The sequence below is a fragment of the Physella acuta genome, unplaced genomic scaffold (genome assembly GCF_028476545.2).
Source record: "Physella acuta isolate Inbredline_101_S28 unplaced genomic scaffold, ASM2847654v3 ptg000914l, whole genome shotgun sequence".
Lineage (NCBI taxonomy): Eukaryota > Metazoa > Mollusca > Gastropoda > Physidae > Physella > Physella acuta.
Window position 1 is genome coordinate 113,446 of NW_026732431.1, and position 17,605 is coordinate 131,050.

Sequence of the window (17,605 nt, forward strand, 5' to 3'; positions counted from 1 at the left end):
GTAAATTTTTAAGCTTGTTAATATAACTTCAAGTTTGCTTGCCACTTGATGAGTTTCAGGATTTAATCTCTAACTAAGACCCAACAGACATGATTTCAGAAAGTAAAGCTTTTCATGAAGGCATATACTATACACCATCGTAGAATAATGCCCTTGGGTCTTCAATTGAAAGTTAACTTGAATGGAGTTCTCTTATCTTTAAGTAAAGATTATGGCCTAATTCTGTTAAAAGCATTTTCTGTCAAGCGATGCACTAAGTGATCTATTTAAAAAAAAAACTATTGTTTTTACAGATGTTACAATTGCAATTTAAATAAATCTAGCTTTATGAGGCGGCGTGGTCGAATGGTTGAGCATACGACTGCATACCCAAAAGTCTCGAGATTGAATCCGGGTTCAAGTCTGTAGACCGTCCCTGAGTCTACCCAGCTCTAATGGGTACCTGACTCATGTTAGCGAAATTAAAGGCGACTAGCCATAGTGCGGACCACACTATACTTTCATATGCCGAGATCACAAAACTGGTTAACCGTCAGGTTCCAAAGGTAACTTCATTTAGTTTACTTAAATAGAGCCGGGTAAGTATTAAAGAAGAAAAAAATAGTTTTCAATATGATTTATTGTGAATTTATTTTTTGGGATATTAGGAATATGTACATATTTCAAAAAATAATTGGAAATCAAACATGAAACATTGTTGTGGTTGTTTTTATATTGTTCTGTATATTCACGGAGAATGGGCAGCGTTTATCTTAGCATTTTCTTGATGTCCGTCTCTTATATTTCTTCTCTGAGTTTGACTTCCAGCTGAATGGGTTTGTCCACAACGATAAAGCCTTGGAATCGGACCGACACATCCCCTCCAACCTTTGGTTCCGTCTTCTCGCTAAGCTCAACTTTCACTTTCCTCAATACATGGACGAGTCCAATTTTGAGCTCGAGGTACGCCAGCCTCATGCCGATACATAGACGAGGGCCGTAACCAAACGGTAGAAACGTGATTGGGTCTCTTTGTTTGCTGTTCTCTGGTGAGAATCTGTCCGGGTTAAATGCGTGGGGGTCGGGGTAATTTCTGGGGTCTTTCATGATCTCTTCTACGGGGATGATCACAATCGTGTCTTTGGGGATTGTCACGTGACCGTAGGTTTTGGTTGCAGCTGCCGTTCGGCGAACTAGAGAGAGAGGAGGGAACAGTCTGAGAGTCTCGTTGATGACCTGCTCCATGTAGGTCAGCTGACCAAGTTCTTCGTATGTTGGGGAGTCTGATGCCACGACGGAGCAGATTTCTTGAAACACTTTCTCCTGGAAAAAAATATGAGCCATTAATTGTGTGTTGGTGAGGTTACAAGAGAATATATTTTATAGTTTTTAAAAAGTTCAACACATGTTGGAATTAGAGTTAACTAAGCTGCACAAAATCTCATATGAATGTTGAGATCTCGCGGGATTTCTGTCAGCACAATATGGCGGCAAGTTAAACTCGTGTCATGAGTCTTGATTATTGTGTGAGTTTCTGACCAGACTGACGAAACAAGTTTCCTGACACCCAGTCTTCTTCTTCTTCGTTCTTAATGTTAGTGCTGGAAGGGACCCCCTCTAATACTATTAAGTATACGTCTCAACTGTTTATGCGCCATTGAGCCCATTGACCCCGATTTCAGCCTGCTTTTCTCTTTGGATTTGCTTCCATAGCCTTCGTCCAACTAAGAACAAACTACAAGGCAGCAGTTGTTTGGTTTTGGAGTTGTCTCTCCTAGAAGATTGGCTGTCCCCAGCTAACGAGCCTTATCTGCTTCACTGATCGAACTCGAGACATTTCGGTTTAGCAACTATGAGCTTTACCGACTCGACCACGCTGACCCCCCTGACACCCAGTAACCAATACCATAATTCCGTCTAATAAAATTCTCACCTGTATTTCCGGATGCTTAGCCAGCAGGTATAGACAAAACTGTAGAGTTGTTGCTGTGGTTTCGAACCCTGCAAATATGATCAGGATGCACTGTCCCAGCAGTTCGCGGTCCGACATCGTCTTGACCGTCTTATCTTTCGCCTCACCGTTTGAAGAATCTGTCAAGTCAGATTTCAGAGATTTGAAGTACAAAAAACTTTAACAGATGCTTGCTTCTGTTCTGTTTATGCAGAGTTTTGCTACATATAAAGTGACTTCATTTATCGAATTACGAATTAAAGATTTAGTGGCTTCTGTAGCGATGTATTTTAGTCGAAACTACGAATCAGGTTAAAGTTAAAAGTTAGTTCGAAAAATTATATATATATATATATATATATATATATATATATATATATATATATATATATATATATATATATATAAGTGTGTGTTTATATATATAATATTATGTAAGAAAGAGCAACAAGATACAAGTGCAGCACTCAATTCATATATATATGGAATATGTATACCAGTGGAAACTTTCAAACCCACTAGAAGGTTAACCATAGTCCACCTCAAGTTCTATTCTGTTCCTGTAACTAAGTTACCTAACTCACTCTAAATTTGAAATATGCCGACAATTGTAACAAACAAATGGCCTGATGTATTCCCACCTTTTTTTAAATTACGTATTTTCTGTGGAGGTATATTTGATGTATAGCTTAACCCTATGCTCTTCAAGGTTTTCAAGCAAACGGAAAAAAAAGAAGAAATATTATGTATTTGCTGTCAGCGATGAAGCTTGGGGAATAATATAGTTGCAGCCTTATATTATTCAGAAGTTTTAAATTAATAAAAGTAAAGAAGGAAGAAATAAAATATTTACTATCGGCTACTTCCTTGTCCCCTGCAAGTTTAGCAGCAACCAGACTCTGCAAGAGGTCCGTGGGTTTGTTTGTCCCGTTGTGTTCTAGTTCCACCCTCTGTGTGACTAGGGTCTGTACTATAGAGCTAAAGTACTGGTCAGCACGTTTGTCCACGGAATCAAAAAAACTAATTCCTAATGTCTGGAGAGACGTTATGATATATACATCATTTAACCCGTGCTTAATTGTATACAACAAGAAATCTTAAATTAATTAGTATATTTAAAGTCTGTATATTATTTGGAAAATAATATAAAGTTACATTCTTTCAACTTTAAAAGCATCAACAAATTTGCGAAATAACTTTGATTAATAACAAAATAATAAAACCTAACGTTTACAGATATATTCTTATTATACTGATTCATGAAAGAACTGATAACAAACTAATTTTATTTTTAATATCAGATAGCTCAGATAAAAAAAAATATTTTTGTGTTTTGTAGGAACATTTCCCTTACGCGTGCCAGAAAACAATGCAAGCGTTTCGAGCGGGCTGCTATTTGCATGATCATGTTCCCCAGTTTACTGTAGATTTGAAACAGGTTCTTGACGTGGTGGGTGAACTCGTCGTCGTCTTTCCCCAGACAGTCTGTCCTCAAACCAAACTCCGACCTGGCAATGATCTCACTCGTGAACTGGCCAGTGATGTGCTTCACTGGCAACAGCGTTTGTTTCCTGGCCATCTCTTCAAACACCGTGGCCAATTTCTGGGCCGATTCTTCAATATTCTGGCAGATGTTTTTGAGTTTACCTGTGCTAAATTTCAAGTTTATTTAAACGCTAGGGCTAAATGAAATAGGAATACTTAAATTAGAACCTAACACAAAATAACAAGAAAAATAAGTAAACGCTGAGATATAGTAACTTTATCAATTTTAATTGTATTGGCAGAAGAGTATATTTTTTTTTAAATGCAGCATATGCTGTATTGTTTTGGTTTTCTCAAGCTAAAAATTTTCCGCCTGGTATTTTTACTACAAGTAGCAACACCTTGATTAAAACCAATATTAAACGAGTCGGGTTTCAGCTATTTAGGTATTTCTTTGCTTTGTCGCTAATTTCGTTCAACGTGTAGTAAAGCACATGGCGTTTTGTTCAATAGCTATTTTATAAATTATTTTTTCCAAATAAGTATAACAGTAAAAATAAATATACCTATAATTCACGTGGAACGGGTACCCATGGAAAGATAAAGGCTATGAAAGAATACCCATAAAAAAGTAGGCTGATATTGGAGTTAACTACTCATATGAAGAACAACAGGCGACACTTAATTGTGTTTTAAAAATTCCGTCCAATATGATAACTAAAAACGAAGAATAAAATAGGATTTTATTTTAGAGTGATATATCTTGAGAGTATAATATACGGCATGATACATGACTCCAAATCTATAAGTTATTATCTTAATAAGTATATTAACGTCACCGGAAGATACGCTTATATATATATATATATATATATATATATATATATATATATATATATATATATATATACCTGAATGATGGCGTTAAAACGTATCGAATTCTTTTCCATGCTTTTCCTCCCAGGAAGAACAGTCCAGTCTCCATAGCGCTGTTAGTGGTCATGAGGGTGGATCTGTCAACAAAGTTGCTGAAGTCTTTGACCATGACCTGCTTGACCAGCTCCAGGTCACGGGTCAGTAGGTTCAGTTTGTTCAGTTTAAAGCCCACTGTGTCCCCGTGTTGGGTAAAGAGAGTTGAGGCTATGATCCTAGAGAAAAAATGTAAGGTCCAGCTAAATCATTACTAGAATGTCAAAACAAGTATTTGGGGTATTGGTAAACCAGTGTTTTATATTGCAACAAAAATCGAGCTTTTTTAGAATGGCGAGTGTCTTTAGCAGTGTATGGTAGATTGTGCAAGCCTACTGTTTCCTGATATGAGAATCAAATTTGAAAACGTTTCCTGATATGAGAATCAAATTTGAAAACGTTTCATTGTTTTCAATACAAAACTAGGTCTATTTGCAAGGCAAGAGGTGAGGGTAAGTTTTTTTCATTTCCCTTTATTAGGAAAATAGAACGTGTCCGAAACTGTTTCTGCTATGATCAGAGACCATTTACAGAGGTCGGAGGGCGGTCACGCGAAGGTTTCAGGACGTCAAGAAGAGAGAGCCCAAATTTAATTTACTGTCTTCTCACATCACTGCTGATATAGGGCTGGTAAGTAGGTCACCAACTAGTTCTATGGCTCATACAGGTTTTATTGAGCCGTAGAACTGGTTGGTGGCCTACTTACCAGCCCTATTGATACAACACCTGAGAATCTGCAGCTTGAATTAATTAAAATGTTTAAAACTGTGACATTATTTGACTTTTATAAGTCTTTGTCTGATGAAAGATACCCATGTGTGGAAAAATTCGCTGGCAAAATGTTCTCTACATATATATGTGAGCAAAAATTTTCTTGCATTAAGATCAACAAGTGTAAATCCAGAAGCTCTTTGACAGTCATAAACTTGCAGGCAGTGATGAGAATTTTAACATGCAACTTAACTCCTGATTTTTTTAAATAGTAAAATGTGTGATAGGGTGCACTTGTCTCACTACACTGATTCTATAATAAAATGTGCAAGCAGCTAGAAATCTAGATAATGTGACATTTGCACAATAAATAAATTTAATAAAACTACCAACTTTATTTAAGGTTTATTTATTAATTTTTTGATACCATTTATAATTTTTCTAAAATGAAATGTAAAGTTAACTAAAGCATACAATCATTTTAAACGGTGCGACCCTCCACTAAAATCCGCTTAAACAAAGTGGCCCTCGAGACAAAACTATGACCCATTATTTAATTTAAAAATCAGTCATATTAATGGCATCACATATTTAGTTGTGGTTGTAACATAATTTATTATTTTTTAAAAAATTTATTAATTGTAACTAAACGTTGAAACAAACACATTATTAATTGCGCGATTAGAAAAAGAAATGTCACCTAAAATCTTGTAGGGCCAGCCTGCCCAGGCTGACGTGCTTAACGCCATATTTCTCCCATCTCTCCTTGCCAAAGAGGTTCGTGTACAGAAGGTACAGCAGGACAATGGAGGTGGCCAACAACAAACTCACAGACACGCTGGGTGAAAGGTCAAGGATGTCTGTGATCGCCATGGCTACTGGCGTGCTAGTTCAACTGTTACACTTTTCTAGGTATGATAACAAACAAAATCATTTTACTGAATATATATATATATATATATATATATATATATATATATATATATATGTATATATATATATATTTATATATATATATATATAAATATATATATATATATAAGGGGTGTGTGGGTGTGTTTGTGTGTGGGTGTGTTTGTACATAAGATGTACATGAATAACGGGGGGGGGGGGGGGGAGGTAAAATTGAATTATTCAAAATTTAAAAAAAAATACCTCAAGACATGATTTTAACGGTGAGCGCAGATTTTCTGGCTTTGTGCAACATTTTTTAAAATAAAATGGTGTACAATGGAGGTATATCGTTTAAAAGAGTATCTCGTCAAGATCAAACTATCCCTTAAATAGACAGAAACCTAATGTTCATTCTATCTGCTGTCTTTAAAAGAGTTTGAGTATGAACTGCGAAAAACGTCCAACAAGCGTTAGAGTTAGAGCATAAATGTTCAACTGATGTGGATTTCATCTTAACTCTAGGTGAACTCTGAACACCAGAGGTTCAATGTATAGCTAATACCCCATATGACAAAAATATGTATAGTGTAGACCTATATTATTAACATTCATTTATTTTTTTAAACCTTTTTCAACTTTATTTTTATTAAATTGCGTGTAAAAGCATTAAATATGTAATAACCAAGTACCCCAGTACTTGCAGTTTTAGAATATTTATATGGCCGACCAGACTGAAATGTCCTTGACCTTTGTAAGAAAAACTAGGGCATGCGTGAATGTGTCACTTGTACGAACAGGCCAATTAAATATCAATTATCTCTCATGCATGCCTGTGCTGCTAGTTTAGCATGGGCTCAGCGCATGTGCAAACTAGAATTAACAACATGGTAAATACTAGTACAATAAATCAAATGAGGCTTATATTAATAGGAAAACTAGGTAATAATTTGGGCCAAGCGATATTTTTGCATGGTTAAACATAATTTTATGTTAATAGTGTAGGCCCTAATCAGTATTGTATACAATGGGCTGTTGTTGATAAGCCATACTCTATGACTGCTTTCGTTGGCTTCGATGCTTATAAGTTGTCCTTAAATTATTGTATTATAATAGTATTAGATCAAGGTTATGCGCTATTTGATATACAGCGTAATTATGCTAAATTGCTAAAACAATGCCTGTCTACTTCTAACTTGCAGCTGATCTGTAACTATTATAAAAAATAGGGCTGAAATCTACTTACATGAAACACAAAAACTCTACCTCCATGAAACACAGACGTAGAACAGCTTACAGCACAGCAGTGTGACAAGCAGAAATGTACATTATATAGTGCCTTGCACGGGTCACTGCAAGTTTGTCGTGTAGATTGACGCAGGTCGCTGCACTAGACTAAACTAGGCCAATGGCGCCATTAAAAACTGATGTTCATCTTATCTATACCTTGACTAAATTATGCAACTTTATTATATATATATATATATATATATATATATATATATATATATATATATATACTTACATAATACATATGTATACGTATTATGTAGGCCTATATGCATATATATTGTATAAATATATTATATATATTTGGATATATACATATATATATATAGGCCTATATTATATATATATATATATATATATATATATATATATATATATATATATATATATATATATATATATATATATATATATATATATTAGTCGGGGGTGTCGTAGATGACGTACTGAGTTACCACACGGGGTGACACCCAAATGTAATGGAACTACTAATGGCTGTTGACATGTTATAAAACTTGTTTGATTGGATGCCCCATCAACATATGTCCCAGAGTTCGTTTAGGACACAGGTTCCCAAACTTTTTTAAGGTGGCGAGCCCTTTTTGTATTTTACACGTTACCCACAACCTTCACATCGTCTCCAACATGAAAATAAAGCACTTTTAAAAACCGAAGAAACTGCGAAAATTGTGTGTTGAGCATTGTTTCTTTTATTGTTTTTCAAAGTAGTATAATGCGATTGTTGACATTTTATGTTATTAACAGGCTTCAAAATTTGCGGGTGTGTTTTTGTTAACGCCAACCTCGTGTCATTTTTAGCATTGTATATATTTATTTTATCTTTACTTTTTTATTTATTTTTTTACAAAAACGAAGAAAATTTGAAAATTTAGTCTTGCAGTGATATGAAGACATTTTGATATTGAACTAAAACTCGATAGACTAGCATTATACCTCCAGAATAGTGTGGACAATTTTTCATTTCAGAGTAATCATACTGCAAATCTGAAAATTGTTCTTGTTGTTCATCGGAAATACTGGCTACATCATGAACGCTGAGAATAGATTTTGTGCATTGTAGTCTATTGCCGTGTTTTACTTCCGTCGGCCCAATGAATTAAAGATGAAGTACATTTTCCTCTTTTAAATTTTCATTTATTTCATCTGCAATACGACCCCCTCCCCCATCTTGCCTTTTGTCGCTAAGTCTTCTTTAAGCAGAATTGAATGGTGGGATCGGATGGTAAAGCGTAAAATTGGTAACACGAAAGTCTTGAGTTCGAATCATGGACTTGAAAACATAAAACGTTCCTGAGTCCACCCACGATATAAATAAGTAAAAACGCCTGGGTGTGGTGTTGACGACACTACCCCTTCTTTCCGAATCAGATAACTGAATAACACTGACAGTTGCTTGTTTTAATGTTAACGAGTTGACAATTTTAAGGCGTCACAAGTATTCAGATATTCAAAATGTGTTTGTTGACTATTGTTAAATGATCGTGATGATTTATATTTAAAACATGTTGAAACATCTTTTTTTTAATAAAGGCAACACTAGTAACAAAGTACAATGTAAAAATGTATACATAAAAAAATTAACAGAATGTTACTGTTAAAAGTACAAAAACAAGCTAACCTTGCGCCATGTAACGCATTACATTAACTACTTTTTAGAAAGCATATGCATCACATTTAAGTACATTATGTTATACTATCATTAAAATGTATAAATTATGTACATATTGTATAATAGCAGTGTATAAAAACAGTTTAAAATATTAAAGTATTGGTCATAGTTCATTCAGGGTTATACTACGAGATAAAACATTATTATACAAGCTTGAGCAATGAAGTGTGATATAGATAACTCAGGACTAAAGTTCAATAAAATCTTCCAATATGCTAAATATATTCGGTACTGTATGGTTTGAAATAGTAGAACACATCATTTAGATTTCAAAGTTTCTCTACACCGTAAGCGGTCTACTTCAGTAAGGGTTAGCTCGAATATAAACTCAAGTTATGTCATGATATAAAAACACTATTGACAACACAAAGATAAAACCAAATACATAAAATACCTGGTGCTTTTTGTTTTGACAAAAAATAATTTTGGTAATGTTACTTCTAAAACTGCAAAGCTTTCGTTGACTGTTGGGTTAGTGCTATATCACTATGAGTCAATCGCATTGTAACCTTAATTAATGGCGTAAGCAGTAGCGTAGCGAGAGGGGGGGGGGGCGGGGGGGGGGGGGGGGCCCGGACGCCGAGCTTAGGGGGCGCCAAAATGGGTTGGAAAAATAAATTGAAAGGTTGAATTGGTGAGCAAATTGAAAGTTTGAGGGGGGTGCAAATCGAAATCTCGAGGGGGGGGGGGGTGCAAATCGAAAAGTCTGTCCCCGGGCGCCGGGAAGGGTCGTTACGCCTCTGGGCGTAAGCAACAGAAAAAATTAAATGCTGATGGCAACAACTAATTGAAACTAATTAAATTGATTAACACGCAAAATAAATACATATTTTTTTTGCTTGAGAAATTCATAACATAATATCTCTTCTAATTTGTCTTAACTTATATTAGCGACTTTATCTGATGTCAGTTTTCATAAGGATTGAGCTTCATTTAGCTCTCCCTAAGTTTAAGCTCCAGCTGAATGGGCTTCTCAACGACGATGATGCCCATGTACTTCGTGTTCACATCCTCGCCACGCTTGGGTTCCGTCCGGTCGTTTAGCTCGACCTTGACCTTCCTCATGACATGGACGAGTCCAATTTTGAGCTCAAGGTACGCTAGCCTCATGCCGATACACAGACGAGGGCCGTAACCAAACGGTAGAAAGGTCATGGGGTCACGGTGTTTGCTGTTCTCTGGAGAAAATCTGTCCGGGTCAAATTTTTCGGGGTCGGGGTAGTTCTTGGGGTCTTTCATGATATCCTCCACGGCGATCATCACGGCGGCGTTCTTGGGGATCGTCACGTGACCGTAGGTTTTGGTCTCGGCTGCAACTCGGTGCAGGAGTGGCACCGGAGGGAAGAGTCTGAGAGTCTCGTTGATGACCTGCTCCATGTAGGTCAGCTGACCCAGTTCTTCGTAGCTCGGGGAGTCTGAGGTCACGACTGAACAGATTTCCTCGTAGACTTTCTCCTGTTAGTTGAGGTAAAAGAAAAAGAAATAAAATTCCATCAAATTCAAATTTATTATAAAATATTTAATTAGAAATTTTTTTTCGCATTTTATTTAAAAGAAATCTCTAAATTATAAATTCTATGTTTAATTTAAAACACCGATAAACGTTCAAAGATATCTATATGATTAAATGTCAATAAAAATATTTAGTGCAGGTATAAAATGTACTCATCATGCATTTTAAGGCCTTTTAAATAGAAATGTATGACTAACTTAACAAACATGCTGTCTCGTACATGATATGTACCAATGATCTCTACCGCCATGACCTAGAATCTAAAAGAAAAAAAACGCACCTGGATGTCTGGGTGTTTGGCCATCAGGTATAGACACAGCTGTAACGTCGTGGACGTGGTTTCGAATCCCGCGAAGATGATGAGCATGGATTGGCCGATCAGCTCCCGTTCTGACATTGTTTTAGGGATTTTGTCCCAGCTCTGGTCGTTTGACACAACTGCAAATTATTATTTTTTTTCTTTATTTTTAGTATTGATCACAAAGAAAATAAAAAGATTTATAAGGTATGCCGCGTTATGCTTTCGGGATTGAAAAAATTACACTTCTTATATTATATGGTAAGTTTTCATATTTATAAATGCTACCCTGTAAAAAATGCTCACTTTTGGCTGATGTTTGTATTTACTACAGCTAAGTTTCTACTGATTTCTGCAATCAGCCAACTGACAGTCACCCCTCTTCAAGGCTTAGCCTCAAAGTTGTCAACCCGTGTTCCAATGTACGGACTTTTCCCAGAGGCGTCTCTAAGTCAGGTGTCATGCCCCCTACACCCCACCCAACATTTGTCTTTCACCTGGCGTGTTACGCTGTTACGCTGATTAATTTTGATTAATTTCTACATTAATAAAACAGGCTAGCCATAAGTTTCGCAATGATCTACCAGGCCCCTCTCCCTAAACCTTACTCGTGGTATCATCATAATCCTTATCGTCTGCATGTTTGCGCGTGGCGTCTGCCTCTCCCCTGTCCCCCGCCACCTTGGCCGCCACCAGACTCTGTAGAAGGTCCGTGGGTTTGTTCTTCTTCCCCTGCAACTCGTACCCCATCCTCTCCTCCACAACGGACTTCAGTATGGAGTTGAAGTACCTGTCCGCGCGACCGTCCACCTGGTCTAGGTAACTGATGCCTAGTTTCTGAAACAATCGAACGTACATGTAATACTAAACACATGGTAATGTAATACATTTTAAACAATCACACATGAGAAATGTAGAATTCCAGATAGGATAATTAGCTATGCAACAGTTTAACACTAATCCCAATAGTGATTTGTATTTGACATCCGAACAGAAACATCGTAAGATACCTTTTTTTAATAGTATTACTCTTACAGGCCTAGCAGCTAAAAGAGTAGAATGAATTTGTTTCTGTGACCTCGGCATATGAAGAGATAGTGTGGTCAGCACTATACCCATCTGACTGTACTTTCCCTAACGTGAGATGAGTGCACATCAGAAATGGGTGGACTCAGGGACATCCTATGGACTCAACCGAGCTCGTGACTTGTGTGCTAGCAATCGTATACTCTATACACACTATCCCATAATCGTAAACAGATGTAAAGCAATATTTTTGTAACAAGGCAGTTTAGAGAAACCAAACAGGAAGGAGGAGGATCTAGATCGAGTTAAAATGACGAAAAGATGTCAAGTACTGAAATTACTATTATTTTATCAAATACGATTACTCGCCCTTGACATGTCCAAAAGATTAAAATAGCCTGACGTAAATTTTAAACCTTGCTATGAGTCATCATTTAATGCAGTTGCAATATACATGCATGTTTTATAAACGGTTGATTAAAAATGTGATAGGATCTTAAAATGCCCACACTTTTTTAATGTATAAATCTATATTGATAAACAATAATTGGGTATTTGATAATATCAGTGGCGTAGCGAGGTCGGGTGTCACCCGGTGCGGCACTAAATGGTGTCACCCCCTACAGGCGTTTTTGATTTGCACCCCCCCCCCCTCAAGTTTTTCTCTATATATTTTGCAATTTTTTGCCTTGGTGTCACCCCCCTAAATGGTGTCACCCGGTGCGGTCAGCACCCCCCCCCCCCCCCCCGCTACGCCTCTGGATAATATACCGATGCTTTAAAAACCAGTGGCTATGTTCGTACCTTGACCAGAAATATATGCAGCCACTTGAAGCGGAACATCAACAACATGACTTTCTCCATGAACGAGCTGAAAGATTTGACTGTGGTCTTGGCGTAGTGGGTGAACTCGTCGTCGTCCTCCTTCCCCAGACAGTCTGTCCTCAAACCAAACGCCGACCTGGCAATGATCTCACTCGTGTACTGGCCAGTGGTGTGCTTTACTGGCAACAGCATCTCTTTCCTGGCCATCTCTTCCAAAACGTTAGCCAATTTCTGGGCCGATTCTTCGATGTTTTTACAGACGTGTTTCAGTTTACCTGTGCTAGAAACGGAAAATGCCATTTGCTCGGGTGATAATACAAATATTTATACATAAAAAAGAGGCCCGTAGAATGCTCAGATTAAACTATACAAATTGATTCAAGATATTAATATTCATTGAATTTATGATTAAATAGTTTCTTCTATTCAAATTGCAATTAAATTTAAAGCAGAGGAATTTTAAAGTTGAGCTTATCCTAATGAGGCCAAAACAAAACAAGGTTAATAATGGATTTTTTAGTGACGAACACCTGAATGACTAGACTATAACAAATTCGCAGTAAAATTGCTCTTCGGGCAATTGGGCATTGGGGCCAATGGGTAATATTCGTGGGGAAAATTTGCAATTTTCTTTGGGGCCAAAAAAAAAATCAAAGATTACATTATTACACCCCTAGCCACTGAGGAATAATGCTATATCCACTAAAAGTTTCCAGTTGTCCCTTCTTCCCCCCCCCCCCTCCTTCCCCCACCACACACACACACATACATACACAAATGATTAATTAAATAAAGAGAAAAAAATTACTAAGGCTCTGGTACCTGAAAGACGGCGACAGAACATGCCGGACACGTCTCCAGTCCTGGCCTCGTAAAAAAAAACACGCCCGTCTCTACGGCGCTGGTGGTGGTCATGACGTCCATCCGGTCAACGAAGTTGTTGAAGTCCTTGGACATGACGTGTTTGAGGAGCTCTACGTCCCTCGTGATGAGCATCATCACGCCACGGCTGAGCCCCACGGTGTCCCCGTGCTCGGTGATCAGAGCTGATACAGCTTTCCTGTATGGGGGAGGGAAGCGTTTAGTAGTGATTGTGTCATGGGAGGTAACTGTCTGGTACTGGTGTTATGGGAGGTAACTGTCTCATACTGGTGTTATGGGAGAGAACTGCGTGATACTGGTTTTATGGGAGACAATTGTGGCAATGATACTGGTTTTATGGGAGATAATTGTGGCAATGATACTGGTGTTATGGTAGATAGTTGTGGCAATGATCCTGCTGTTATGGGAGATAATTGTGGCAATGATACTGGTGTTATGGTAGATAGTTGTGGCAATGATCCTGCTGTTATGGGAGATAATTGTGGCAATGATACTGGTGTTATGGGAAGTAACTGTGTTTGTGATTCTAGTGTTGTGAAAGATGGTAGTGTTGTATTTTCTGAATATCTCATCCATCTCTGCGTGAAGCACTTTAAAAAAAAAAAGCTTATAACAAAAGCATGTTCAACATAAAGACTGGGTTGGGACGGCGTGGTCGGATGGTAGAGTTTACGACTGCTAGCCCAAAAGTCTCGTGTGACGGAGTGGTCTAGCGGTAGAGAGCTGGACTGCTAACCAGTGTTTCTTCCAGACTTTTTTCTCGGGGGGGGGGGGGGGGGGGGGGGAGAGACACTTGAAATTTTCGGGGGGGGGGGGGGAGGGGCGATAGACTTTCTTCGGGGGGACGGACACTGTTAAAAGTATATATTTTCTATATAATAAATTATATAAACTCTGCTGCTAACCCGTATGTCTAGAGTTCGGATCCGGGTTAAAGTCAGTAGACCGTCCCTGAGTCCACCCAACTCTGATGGGTACCTAACTCACGTTAGGGAAAGTAAAGGCGGCTGGGTATAGTGCTGACAATACTATTTCTTCATATACCCAGGTCACAGAAACAAGTGAACTCTACTTCATTTGCCCCATAAACCGTCAGGTTTGAAAGGGAAACTTAACTTTTACTTTTAGCCCGAAAGTCTCGGGTACGGATACAGGGCTCGATTCTATAGAATGTCCCTGAGTCCTCTCACTTCTGATTGGCACTTGGTTCAGAGGAACTAAACATGTTTTCTACAGTATGTCGATGTCTCGGGGGAGCTTCCATTTATTAAGGACAAATTATTAAAATAAAAACAGAGCGGGTTGGTGTCATGAGGAAATGAGTTGCAGCGATTGCATGTTGTTGCTAACTCACCGGAAATCCACCAAGGCTAATTTATTCATGTTGACCTGCTTGACCCCATACTGCCTCCACCTGTCGCTGCCCTTGAGCTGGCTGTACAGGAAGTAAACAAAAACAGCCGCTGTCGTCACAGACAAACAAACGGTCAGGTTGGGTTCAAAGTCCACCTTTGATACCGTCGCTCCCATCTTTCTTGTCGATTGTTATCTCGATGAGATTAGGCACTTTGCTCTGAAAACAAATATGCAAAGCTGTGAATGAATGCTAAGCTGTAGTATCATTATGAAATGGGAATCTACTGGCTGTATAAAGCAGACGACGAATGAGATATGATTGTAGGATTTGAGCCATGACTAGGTTGTGGTCACCATTTCGGCATCTCCACCCATCAACCCCCCCCCTCTGGCCAGAGTATAATAGCCCATGGATCTTTAGATCACCATTGTTATTGTTACTGATATAAGAATCTTCCCCCCCCCCCGACACCGAAAAAAAAATAGTAAATACTTAACTAAGCCTACCTAAGAAAAAATATTGTCGGCACAATAAATTGTTAACTATTTAAATGACGTCTTATGAAATCTTATAGGCCTATAGATTTTACTACGTCCTGCCTCGGCCGCGGCATTATTCCCTACTGACACCAGTAATTTTATGGGGGTACTTTGGTCTATTTACACTGACACACTGCGTCAGCTGATTTATAACAGACAAGCAACACAGACCGTTTGGGGTTTCTCGGTGTTTCTATACACGACGAGCAAACACGAGAGGGTAATACTATAGCCCTAGATCTGCTAGCTTAATTTTTTTTTAAAAATATAAACTAGATCTAGACATTAATGGCTACATTCTAGAGACTTCAAGAACTAGTCGGGTAATTTTGTTGTTGAAATTTAATGCGTGAAATCTCAAGTATTTGGTTTAACAAATTAGATCTAGGTCAAGGTAACAGCACCATTAGAAGCGTATTTATTTTAATTCTAATAGCATATAAAAAAATGAATTGTCCATAATTCTAGGAATTGTAGATGTAGGCCTACCCATTGCAAATTCATAATAAGTTATAGATTATATTATAAGTATATAGGCTCTATATGATTTCAAAGTAACTTAGTAAGTTTCTACTTACAAGTTAAAAGTTTGTTTCAATGGCCACTGACTTTGAAAACGAAATCTAAATCTTAGAATCAGCACAATTTATTTTATTGCATACACAAACACAGGCGTCATAGATCAGTGTGCTGTTTTGACACTTCAGTCATACTTATACGAACACTGATAATGCGAAAAATGACGAAATTTTTCTGGCAGATTACATGGCCCGTTGCGCATGACCAAAGTCCGGACAACCCCTGACCTTGTTTTGTTGTTGGCATACCTCACTGTACCCGTGTTCTATTTTTAAGTTCTGACGTCATGGTGTTAAAACAAGGGAATAAAAAATTAAAATCGCTTTATGCTTATGGCTTCTATAATCAAGAGACATTTGGCAACTAAAAAGTATTCAAAATGCGTCAAAACTGCCGGTACAGTTAGGGAACTACATTTTGTTGTTTATTTATCAAAAAGGAAATTCCGCCTCGCTTTATCAGTGGGATTGCGCAGCAGTATGTACTGACCTACTTTATGGTTTTAAAATAGTACTAATAGAGAGAGGGGTGGTGGTTGGTTGCGTTGGTGCATTCTGGCTGCAGCAGCTGTCAATATCTGTAACTCCTATTTTTACACATTTACCATTTTTACAGTCGATTCCGTTCAAGGTTTGACGCACAGTGGCTGACATGACCAGCATCGTATGTAATAAACTTGTGTGTGTATATCCAAATTCATTAAGTGAAGAAGAAAAATCTGTTAACGCGCAGTGTAGTCGTCAGTTAAAATAAAATTGGAGGACATACAATTTACAGAGAAAACAAAAACTAAACTCCCTTATTTTATATGTATTGTATTCTTCGCTATTGTCGAAATCACCTTTTCAATGAAGACAAAGTTTTTTTTTAAATCAAATTTTGTAAAACTAATGTTAGCAAAGACCAATTTTCCCTCATAGGCTAAGTGTTTTTGGGTTCCCAGAAAGATGCGTCGGAAAAAAGCGCAACGAAAAAAAACGAAAAAAAAAATGCGCAACGAAAAAAAGCGCAAACAGAAAAAAGCGCACACAGAAAAAAAGCGCAAACAGAAAAATCCTTTTTTCGGTTGCGCATCTGTCTGGTCACCGTTTTAGATCTGGCAGACCTTGTAGAGCGAGTTGACCATCGTTCGTCATCGGGATATCGTCCTTGTGTATATTGATACATATAGTGTAGTTGCCTATTGTTTGAACAACTGAAAAAACTAATGCGGGGGGGGGGGGGTGTAATAAGGAGGTGCATTCGACTGTTATTATTAAATGTCAGTTTGTGTTTTTAAACATTGAAAGTTGCGAAATTTTGGTTTAAATTATTTTTGTTATAGGCCTTCATTTGGGTGGTGCGTTAATAGTGTATTTTAGTCTACACACGAACACACACGCATAAATATATAAATATATATATATATATATATATATATATATATATATATATATATATATATATATATATATATATATATATATATATATATATAAAGTATGTATGTGTATATTGCAATAGGGACATGTTATTGCGTTATATGTATCGTAATTAAAGCTGTTGATTTTATTGAAGCAATTTTGTTTTATCGTTATAGATTCGGATTCCAAAAAAGGTAACAGTTCAGGCTTATGCAAC

The 17,605-nt window shown here is 37.4% G+C and overlaps 1 protein-coding gene and 1 pseudogene across 1 annotated transcript in view; both read right to left on the reverse strand.

Moving 5' to 3' along the window:
- Window positions 1-7,305, reverse strand: part of LOC131953230 (cytochrome P450 3A12-like) — a 52,943-nt gene extending 45,638 nt beyond the window's left edge. Inside the window, exons 1-6 of the mRNA XM_059316328.1 lie at window positions 7,233-7,305; window positions 5,796-6,003; window positions 4,327-4,563; window positions 3,285-3,582; window positions 2,784-2,964; window positions 1,913-2,070 (exon numbers count right to left, since the gene is read on the reverse strand). Coding sequence (XP_059172311.1) covers window positions 1,913-2,070; window positions 2,784-2,964; window positions 3,285-3,582; window positions 4,327-4,563; window positions 5,796-5,968 — 1,047 coding nt within the window. The 5' untranslated portion in view covers window positions 5,969-6,003; window positions 7,233-7,305. The remainder of the gene's footprint in view (window positions 1-1,912; window positions 2,071-2,783; window positions 2,965-3,284; window positions 3,583-4,326; window positions 4,564-5,795; window positions 6,004-7,232) is intronic.
- A 2,362-nt stretch (window positions 7,306-9,667) lies between these two features.
- Window positions 9,668-16,167, reverse strand: LOC131953240 (cytochrome P450 3A24-like; annotated as a pseudogene).
- Between the last annotated feature and the right edge of the window lie 1,438 nt (window positions 16,168-17,605).